The sequence below is a fragment of the Cetorhinus maximus genome, chromosome 1 (genome assembly GCF_964194155.1).
Source record: "Cetorhinus maximus chromosome 1, sCetMax3.hap1.1, whole genome shotgun sequence".
In the NCBI taxonomy this organism is placed as follows: domain Eukaryota; kingdom Metazoa; phylum Chordata; class Chondrichthyes; order Lamniformes; family Cetorhinidae; genus Cetorhinus; species Cetorhinus maximus.
The window spans coordinates 104,925,997-104,936,542 of record NC_135879.1 but is presented as its reverse complement, the minus strand read 5'-3'; the positions used below and the strand labels follow the sequence as shown (position 1 = coordinate 104,936,542).

Sequence of the window (10,546 nt, the reverse complement as noted above, 5' to 3'; positions counted from 1 at the left end):
TGAAGCATATCTGTCCAATCCTTGAAGCGGGCAATATGCAGCTAACACGGCCATGTAACTATATTAATGCCTTTAACATAATTGTTGTATCTTACTATATGCAGGTTTCCAGAGAATTTTAAAACTACAAGCCCAAGGTGCAGTAGTTCCTTAAAATCTCCCTTCTGCACACCACTGTTTCAAGGGATGCAACCGAGCAACCAATATGACACGCTGAACCAAAGAGCCTCTTTCTGGCGGCCCAATAGGAATCTACTTTTTGGTGGTGCAGCTGTCAATCATCTGGGGAGCAATGACGAGAAAGAGCCGAGTGAGAGCTTTGGTGTTAACCTCCCCTAACACTCAGATACAACCCCAAGAAGAAGCGATGACTTTCGAGCTCATTTCGCCGGGAAAGGACGGATACTACCGATAACTCCATAGAGAGAGAGAAAAAAAACAACCCTTATAAAAGTTAGAGGAGAATATCATTCGCTAAAATGGCTGTTCGTGGTAACACCTTGACCCCGTTCTCCATCCAAGCTATTTTAACCAGGAAGGATGAGAATCGACACTCGAAAAGTTTGGACGTGTCCTGCTTTTCGCCTGCTACCTGTTGGAAGATGTTGAATGGTTTGAATTCCTGTCCAAAGATGAGTGCCTCTTCTGGGAAAATCGAGACAGGGAGGGATCTGCCAAATGAACAGCTCTGTTGTGACTCCGATTCAGGCGTCAGTGATGAAAATGACTGTAAAAATCATTCGATCTGCAACTCGGAAAAAGAGCTGGAGATTTCTGCAGCATGTTCCTTACAGTCGAAACCAATGAAGGAAGCAGGAGCGAGTCTCAGCGAAGAGATTGAGAAGGGTGATAGTAAGGACTATCTGTGTAACGGGGGAATATCAGAAAATTTATCAGGTAGCATACAATATATACAATATTCACTAATAACTCTCTGCAATGTATGTCAATAACTTTTTCATCTACATACACGCTTTCTGACCATTGATTTCTAAGTTAACTCCAAGTAAATTAAATTAGCGACTTCTAGAAAATGTCGCCCTAGAATTTCACACAATCACTTTGGTTTAAACTCCAGATTTATCAATTGTTCTCAAACGTTTTATTTAAGAAGTCACCCACAGTAATGTAGAGATAGATGGCCTCTCAATGGATTAGGTAGATAGATATATAGATAGACAGACAGACAGATCAATGCTATTCAATTAAGATTTTATTCTTCACTCCGTAGCTCCAAGCCTCGTTGACGAAGACTGTAAATCTGACCAAAGCCCGGATCAGCCCAAACAAAGAAAGAAACGCTCCCGAGCCGCCTTCTCTCATGCTCAGGTATTCGAGCTCGAACGCCGCTTCAATCACCAGAGATATCTGTCTGGTCCCGAGCGGGCTGATCTGGCCGCCTCTCTCAAACTCACCGAAACTCAGGTTAAAATCTGGTTCCAGAACCGCCGGTACAAAACCAAACGCCGACAGCTTGCCGCTGACCTGATGGCTTCGGCCCCAGCAGCAAAGAAAGTGGCGGTGAAAGTGTTAATCCGGGACGATCAAAGACAGTACAGCCCGGGAGAGTTGCTCAGACCTTCACTGCTTTCACTTCAGCCGTCCTACCAGTACTACCCATTCACTTATTGCCTGCCTGCATGGACAGTAGCCGCTTGCACGGGAACTCAATAGATTTTTTTCCCCCAAGAACAGAGTTTCAAATAGGCGCCCTTAGAACTACAGTATTTATTTGCGTTGGTTTTAAGTATAAGCTGCAGACTGGGTTCAGCAGATGGAGGTTCCATGGTATCCATGTCTTTGATATTTAATTCGTAACCAGCTTCAAATAATGAAAGACCGTCGGAGAGGGACAGGGAGAAAATGATGCGAACACACTCTTGTCTAAACTTCACTGAAGAGAATCTCGAAGTTGGTTGTCTTGGTTGGACATTATTTTCTTTTATTTTTTGCGAAGCAATGTGTGCTGAATGTATGAACCATAGAGAAACAGTGGGTTGTCTCTTAAGTGCAAATATCTATAGAGATATATATTGTTTTATTATACTTCCCGGTTAAGAACAGCAGAGGAAAGAGCAGAACACTTAACATTCACTGGCAGACTGCTTTGGGTGACGTTATGAAGATGTTTGCCTCAATCTCAAAACATTTCGAGATGTGATTCTATCCGAGCAGTATAGGGGTAAGAATTTAGCACTTTCCGGTTTTTTTTTGATATTTAGTAGTGATTAGTGTGGGCGATCTTATTGCAGGCTTTTTTTTTGTAATAGCAGCGTGTAAAGTTATAACTGGTTAATAGTTTCTCCTGAATGGATCCAGGATTTAAAACAAAATAGCAATGAACGTTTAAACACTTGCAGCACCAACATTACAGCGACAAAGGATGGCTCGATTCAGGATAGTGCATCTGGAGTTGTATCCCTCTTATGAAAGCGTGCGCTCTACATTATTTCCAGTCTTAAAATAATAAAATTTACTATGACTGAAAAATGTGCCTTTTGTTCTCTGTAAATATCCAAATTAGTTAATAGCAGTCATACCTTGTTAAATGCTAGATTTTAATTCCATGCTACACACGTCATCAACCTATTATGTAAACAATCTTAGGCTTTGTGCTTGGTGGGCATGGAAAGCCTAAGAAAGCCAGGGTTCTCTAGGATTTTTTTTAAAATAACTTTTATTTTGTTCCTATGATCTGCACTGCAATTCGAACCTTTCAAACCAATCCTTGGGTACGGCGTTAAAATGATAACGATAAGTAAAACTTCTTGAAAGTTGGCTGCAGTGGTTGCTAACGTTAAAGGCCCACAAGGCAGGGTGTCGAATATCTTTGACACGCTATCCCTTTGATAAATTAATTATACTTAAGGCTTGCGGAACTATATGACAGGAATGAAGCAAAAAGAATAAAGTTCACTTTATATGAAGTTATTTGCAATTTAATTCACAAGGATCGCCCGATGAGGTAATGCTTTTGAAATATTTATTTCAGCAAGCACCATTTCTTTATTTCATATTCACTAACGCTCATTGAATCAGCTCATTAATGATCGCATCCGACTTGATAACATTAAAGGTTAGATGCCAAAAATATAAATCGTGTATTGTATTGAACAGTTACAAAAGCATTTCTCCGTAATGTACTTTCCCAAAGTTCATGTAACCATGTTTCCCAGATCCTGCAAACCAATGGACATACCCAGCTAACCATTTACAGCAATCAAGCTCATTGCTATGTCAAGAAACTGTTTTAAAATTACAATATGCTAATTTAATTTCTGAATTAATAAATTTATGAGATTGAAACACGCCTGTTATGCAAGAACAACCAATTATTATCATGCTATAAAAATTGTGAGAATTGCAACACCCCAAGTTAATTGCTCGTTGGAATAGTTTACCTGGACAGTCAATTCCATTTAAAATAGGCCGATTTTTTCCACTGTGGGTTGGGATAACTTGTGCAATAGAAGCTGTTATTCAGAAGGCGCTGTCTCCCTTTTCAAAAGAAATAATTTTCAATGTTAACAGGAAGATGCCGTCAAATGGATCGAATAGGCGATCTTGTAGACGAAAAGGCAAGAAAAATTCGTAGACGTCCACATTCGGTTGACCCAGATCCTTTCGGTTTTGGATATCAAAAGCTGGTAGAAAGTTTTGCCGTTTAATACAATTCGAAGTCATAGAGCAGATTTTTGATTGTCGCTTCTATTTGATTTTCTTTTTTTAAAGACTGGAACCTTTACCTACTCCAGGTATTCTTGGTCATAGCGAACACGGAACCCTGGTTTCATACGTCACTGATGGCACAGTGCATCTGAGATGGGTCATTTAAGTAACAGTGTGTTTTAATTCGCAACATTTTTTCGGGAATCTTTTTAGGGTAACTGTTGCAGATATAACTTGAGATTCTGTTATTTCTGCATTTTAAAGAAAAGCAAGTTTCATGTATAAAAGTGACTGTCTTCTTGTCCAATGTTATGGCACAGCAGAGTGTACACAGTGATGGGACCTATTTTTAGAGAGTAGACTGTAGGACACTTACACAGCAACAATAATAATAAATCTGGCCCTTTTACTGCTGAATGTTTGGCAGGCAACATGTGCAGTCGGAGAGCAGCGAAGTGCATTAACAGTGAATAAAGGCGCTGTACACATTAAACGAACACTCATTCTCCCCAACATACTGATGGATCTCCAAAGTAATGCGACGGGATTTGCTTTCAGAGCAACAAGCAAATATGTCACTATCCCTGACAAAAACATGAATCCTACTTTGTTGGCATGTTTGGACAAAATTACATCTGGTAATCGCGTTAGTTAGAAGAAACCCACTTCAGTGTGTTGCCCTGGAGAAATGGGCAACTAATAATTACTATAGCCATTGCTTGTGGACAGTAAAGAGTACAATAATAATAATAGGCATTATAATGATGTGAGTTAAGGCAATCGGACACAGACCACGCCGCACTTAAACAGCTTGTACCCTTTTGCTGACATGCTCCCTAAATTAATGAAGAAGTTAACTTGCCTCCAATAGATTGTTTTAAGAGATAACACTGATGTTGTCCCTGCTTGATTAATGTTACGGGGGCGGTGGGAAACAAATATCTTTTGTGAAGGAAAAGCTGCGATCGGTGCACTGAACAAAGATAAATGATGATACATTAATCCTTTATCCGTGCTAGCGACAAATCTCCAATGCCATTATGTCTATAGATTTATTTCCAGTAAAATGGAGATTGTTGTGCACAATTAATTGGGGACCGTTATGGGTAGTCATGACCTGGGTTGTCCAATATAAGCAGTGATACCATCAGCGACCTGAAATATTGTGTGTACCTTTCCTCATTAATAAACCATCACAGTGGATGCAAGTTATTTTATTGTCGCTAAAACACGCACTGTTATGCTACTTTTGCTAAATGCACAATTTTACAATTGCTGAAGAGTTGCATCTATTGTCAGTGCAACAGCTTTTTATTTCTGCACAAAAATACTGCAGAGGCTGCTATTCGGACACCAAACTAGAAAGCCGTGGAACCACTCAGAAGGTCAAGTAACATGTGTGAAGAGAAGGCTCAATACACTACACAGTTTTCTAACATATGTTGCCTTACCTGCTGAATAATTTCAGCGGTCTGTTTCTTTTTGATATATGTTTAGGCACGATAGTTTAGTATAATGTAATACAGTAAGCTCGGTGGTTCCATCTTTGATTTACTGCTACATATTCTATTTTAAACAATCTTCCGTGTTCATATTTATCTAATAGAAATACAAAATTACATTTTGCAACGTATATTTAATGAACTGTAATTATTTTTTACCGCTATGACACAAGTCTACTGAATATTAGCCCAGACTTGTGAATTATATTTTACAGTGAACCTTAGAAATGTATGCAGTATTATTAAACATTATATTACATGTAGTATATTATATAACAAGATATCAATAACTAACCTTTGGTCCATTGAAAGTCAACTAGCTACTCAATTATGCGTGACTTCATTTAATTACATTTAAATACAGAATATTAGAAAAATATCCAGTATTATTAGCGAGGTTTCTGATGCCTGGGGAGAAGAAACATATTTCTGATTGACGTATAAATGCGGCCACCAATACCTTTGCCCGAGTTCTGCAATGGCAAACAATTTCAAAACCTCCGGATTGTAAGCGAGCATTAATTACATTCTATAAAGTGGACAGTTTCAAAAATAATCAAACAAGAATGATCGATACCAGGAACATACTTAATTCATTAATAACGCCGTTTGGGGGAATTGTAGGACTTCAACTGCAGGCTAGCATTTTAGCGAATGTAACTATATTATTTTGACTCAGGAAACACCAATATTTTAAAATATCAAGTTAATTTCAAATTTGATTACTGCAACATCCGTAATCATTGCGAACTAGACGCGGTTGATATAGTAACGGGTATTAATCAATAACGGAAACTTGTAATTTTGCGCATCACACCTAAAGCCGCTGGAACTTAACGCGATGTCGAGAGATGCAAAAGTCAACGTGCCGAAAGGCTTTCCATTGTATTTGTAAACAATGTGAACCGTGCACCTGCATTTCTCCTTTACCTATTGCTTAGTTACGCTGGTAATGTGGCTACAATGAGACATTACTCACAGTGTATCCGCTCGTATGTTCATGCCCCATATGTGGGGAAAGGTGGAGAAAGACAATTGCGTCAAGTAGTATGGAATTGGTAAACTTTGTTATACTGATTTCATACCAAGTGAGAAAATGTAATTTTGTCAAAGTTACAAATTTAACTCTAAGTAAACTACGTTTACGGAGCATCAAACCGCGCTTAATCGATCAAATTACAAGAGAAGTCACAGCAATTATCCAACCTGCAATGCTATTGTAAGCGCAGTTACATTTCCTTGGAATACTGAGGGTAACATAACCTAGATGATTGGTGCGCCTTTCGTCACGACAGTTTCTTGCATTTATTAGAACTGATTCAAGCAAGTAACCATTATATTCCTTTATTGATCAATATGTCCTTCAGGTATGGACTTTCTTCATAGTGAATTGTGTAGATGCATATACAAACGTGTTCTTAGTAAAATCTGCTCTTATTAAGAAAACTTAAATTAATGCTACGTTTGCCTCATTAGATAATATCAGATTTACCATGAACGCAGTCATTGATCATATGACTGGCGCTTGATATAACGAGTCTGTTCACAACGGGACTTTTGGGAATCATCCACAACAGCAATATCATAACTTATTGCAAACTGAAAATTATTTGCTTAGTATCTTGTGGAAATGTGGATTGGTTGTTCTTGTAAATACATAGATATTACAGATGAATGTTGTATGTCAACCCTACGGCCCTTCACAATATCATCTGTCTTATTTGTTTGCTTTTATTCACAGCACTAATTTTATCTGAATTACTCATCCAATTCAAGTTGCACTGATTTATTTTACATCCGCCCCTGTTGCCATCGCCCCTGCCTGTGTTCTGCCTTAACTACTATGCCTGGTGGACCACGTTCTATACTGTCAACCTTGCACTATTGCGTTTGGAACTTCATCTTTAAGACATGACATCTGTAACAGTTTGTGATACACAAAAACAGGAAGCGTTGTTGATATCCAAACAAGCAAAAGTCCTTGTTTCTTTCTTTTCCGGAAGCTTGCCTCGCTAACACTTTCCGTATCCCTTTTAAAGCTTGCGGTCAGCTAGAACGAACCTGATGGGGCTCTAGGTTTGTTTTGAGAACGTGCGTGGACAAGCAGCTGATTGTGAGAAGAGTGAGAGCTTCGCTGACTGACTCTGGGGATACCCTGAGTCAGTAGCGCGGCTGCTGCCGTGCTGTCCGGAAATATATGGTTTAACTAACTGATCAACTCAATATCTGGAGAGAAGAGTGCGCGCTCCATCTAATCATTAATTTGTCATTAATGAGAATAGTTGGACAATTAGCCCCAAATACACATAAACAACTAGCCGAAACGTTTTAAACAATCTCATTGTGCAAAACATAGCCTAGATCTAGAAAGTAAATTTTACTTATTTCTGCAACTCATATTGCAACAGCGATTTCAATTCAAAAGTACTTCATTGGATATAAAGCGCTTTTGGGCGCCGTGAGGCCGTGAAAGAGGTGCTATATAAATGCAAGTTATTTCTTATGAGCTTATTACAGAACGCCACATAACCATGTAACCCCAGAATATTATTTAAAAACAATCAACCTTTTGCAAAAGCTTTGGTTGCCGACCTTTGGATGCAGCCACTTAATACTGGATTGCATGAAGAATTTAAACTACAGATAAACACATTACTCATACCTTGGCCAATCGTAATCCAAGCATAGGTTCCTAATATAACAACGACATCATTTTCTAGGCATAAAACTTGATTTACAAAATCCTGACCGAACCATAAAATGTTCCCAATCCTTTTATGTTTATTCTTCGTCAGACAGAATATAACCCACCGCCAAAGTTCAACCAAACGCAACACTACATTTCCCAACTTTAGTGACTTTTTGGTTGTAAAACGGTGGGTTTGTGTTTGTTTCTGTTGAGCTGAACCAATGGTCCCACCGAGATTCACTAATTTTATTTTTTTCAGTGTACAGAAATCCTGGTCTCAATATAATCCTGACATTAAATTTCTTGGCAAAATAGATGAGTCTTTATTATGATTTAATTGTATTTGTTCAATATAAAAGAATTTGTTATTGTGTTTAAATGCAATTGTATTTGATGGCGTTGAACCTAAAGTGAGACACACGCTTTTATTTTAAAAACCATCCCCTGAAGTCACCAGTTTTTTTTAAAACTCATGTCATCGAGTGTACAGCACAGAACAGGGCCATTCGGTCCAATTGGTCTTTGCCGGCATTTAGGCTCCACATCATCCTTCTTCCACCGTACTGCATGCAACTAATCCGATCAGCATGTCCTTCCATTCCTTTCTTCTCAATGTCTTTAAAAAGGCAACTGTGCGATTTAATCTTTATGATAGCGTGTAACCAATCTTTAGGTAAAATAGTTTCTCCTGAGTTCCCATTTGGATTTATTAGTGATTATTATTGATAATATTTATGTTGGATTCCCAGGGCAGTGGAAACATTTTCTCCACGCCTACCTTTTCAAACCTTTCATTACATTAAAGACTTTATCAGGTCACCTCTCAGCCTCCTCTTTCCTAAAGAACCCCAGCCTGTTCAACCTTTTTTCTAAATATATCCTCTCTGTTCGCATATCAACCTGGCAATTCTTTTTTTTTTTGCATCTTCTCTAATGCCTCTGCATCCTTTTTTTAAAATAAAGAGGCCAGAATTGTGTTCAATACTCCAAGTGTGGTGTAATCTGGATTGGACGCAGGTTTAACATAACTTCCCTACATTTCAATCGTCCAGAAATGAACCCGATGCTTGATCTGCATTTTTACGGCCCCATTAAACTGCCTTGCTACTTTTAATGATGTATGTATCTGTATGCGTAGATCCCTTTCACTCCTTCATTCCACTCAGACTCTTATGGTCCAAGAAATATATGCCGTCCTTACTCGCCCAAACAAAATGCATTGACTTGTATTTGAATGCTAAAGAAAAAGCTTTATTAGTTGACTTTTTATAGTTATAATGTAAAATTGTACATATGACGCTGTTACAAGATCGAAGCAAATGACACTGTTTGCCACAAAAGCCGGTGGCGAGTTTAGAGACAGGCTGGATGTAAAGCCTCAGGAAGTTGGCGGCGAGCTCGGTCCCATTCCAGTTTTCAGTGTTGCCGCGCGAAACATGTAGCGCCGCCTGCAGGAAGCACGCCTCGCCTTTGCAGTGAAATTTCCGAGTTCTGCGGTGAGTTCTGCTTACCTGCGCAGCGCTTATATGAATCCGATCCGTAGATTTAGTATCCATTAACATTTACAGAAAACATAACTTGCAATGTTACGATTGTGTTTTGTAGTAAACCAATAACTGTTGTAAACGCTTCTATGAAAGGGTAATTATAGTCTCTCTAAAGATAGGTTTTACAGCGTGTTGTTCATTAGCCACCTGGAAATGTTTTCAATGCCACAGTACTCAAAGTCAAAACCAAAAGCACTGATACATACATAGGATTACAAATACAAAAAGCATCGCACTTTACCCATGTGTTACTGAAGTGCGATGTCCGAATTCCCGATGAGATTGTGAATTGTAATGGCAAATGAGTGAGGGGATATCGCTTAAAAGATCACCAATGGGCAGAGCAGCGCAGATGTGGAGAAGTGCAGATGCGGATAAGTGCAGCTGTGGAGAAGTGCAGATGTGGAGAAGTGCAGATGTGCATTATTTGGAATATCCTATAACCCCCAAGATTCTGTCAGGCACTTTAAAAAACACACCAAATCATAAATATTTAGCGTTTTTGTTACAGGAAAGAAATTACGCAGATCTAAATTATATTTCTACAAATTGCTGGTTTTCACAGATGAAGAAATCTTGGCATTGAATAGAAAATATTTTCTCAAATAAAACAAGCTAAAGCTCTGACTTCAGTTTTGATATACTAAGTATTTTTTGTTTAAATGCTATCAACAATTGAAACATAATCGAGATAGACGGGGTTACATTTCTTTTTAAGTTGGTTAACTCCTTCTTGAAGTATAATTACAATCTGGTACTGCACTTTAATTTTCCATTTTCGATATTCAGTGATTTGCGGGCCCCAGGTTTAAACCCGGGCAAGCAATGAAGTCCAAATAATAGTGTTCAAACACAGCACAATACCTTTCAAATCAATTAGAAGAAAATCAAATAAAATTCCGAGTTATACCAAGCCCACGGATATCTAGGTTAAATTAGTTTCATGCTGCACTATGCCATATTCCATTAAATTGACGTTAAAAGTTATATGATATCTGGAAAAAATGAAACTGATCTTTTATTAGAACTGCGATGCTTTGCAGTATGTGGTTTCACGGCAATCGGAAGAATCGGGGCAACATTCAGATAAATTAACGTCGGCTACATGCCCATTTCTTTCAAAGGGACACAAATTGGAG

General features: G+C 38.5%; 1 protein-coding gene across 1 annotated transcript; it reads left to right on the top strand.

Annotated features, from left to right (window-relative positions):
* The first annotated feature begins 213 nt into the window (after positions 1-213).
* On the top strand, positions 214-1,674 carry nkx3-2 (NK3 homeobox 2). The gene is made up of 2 exons (XM_078551494.1): positions 214-897; positions 1,232-1,674. The coding sequence occupies exons 1-2, from the start codon at positions 480-482 to the stop codon at positions 1,672-1,674; spliced, it is 861 nt and encodes a 286-aa protein (XP_078407620.1). The 5' UTR covers positions 214-479.
* Positions 1,675-10,546: the final 8,872 nt, after the last annotated feature.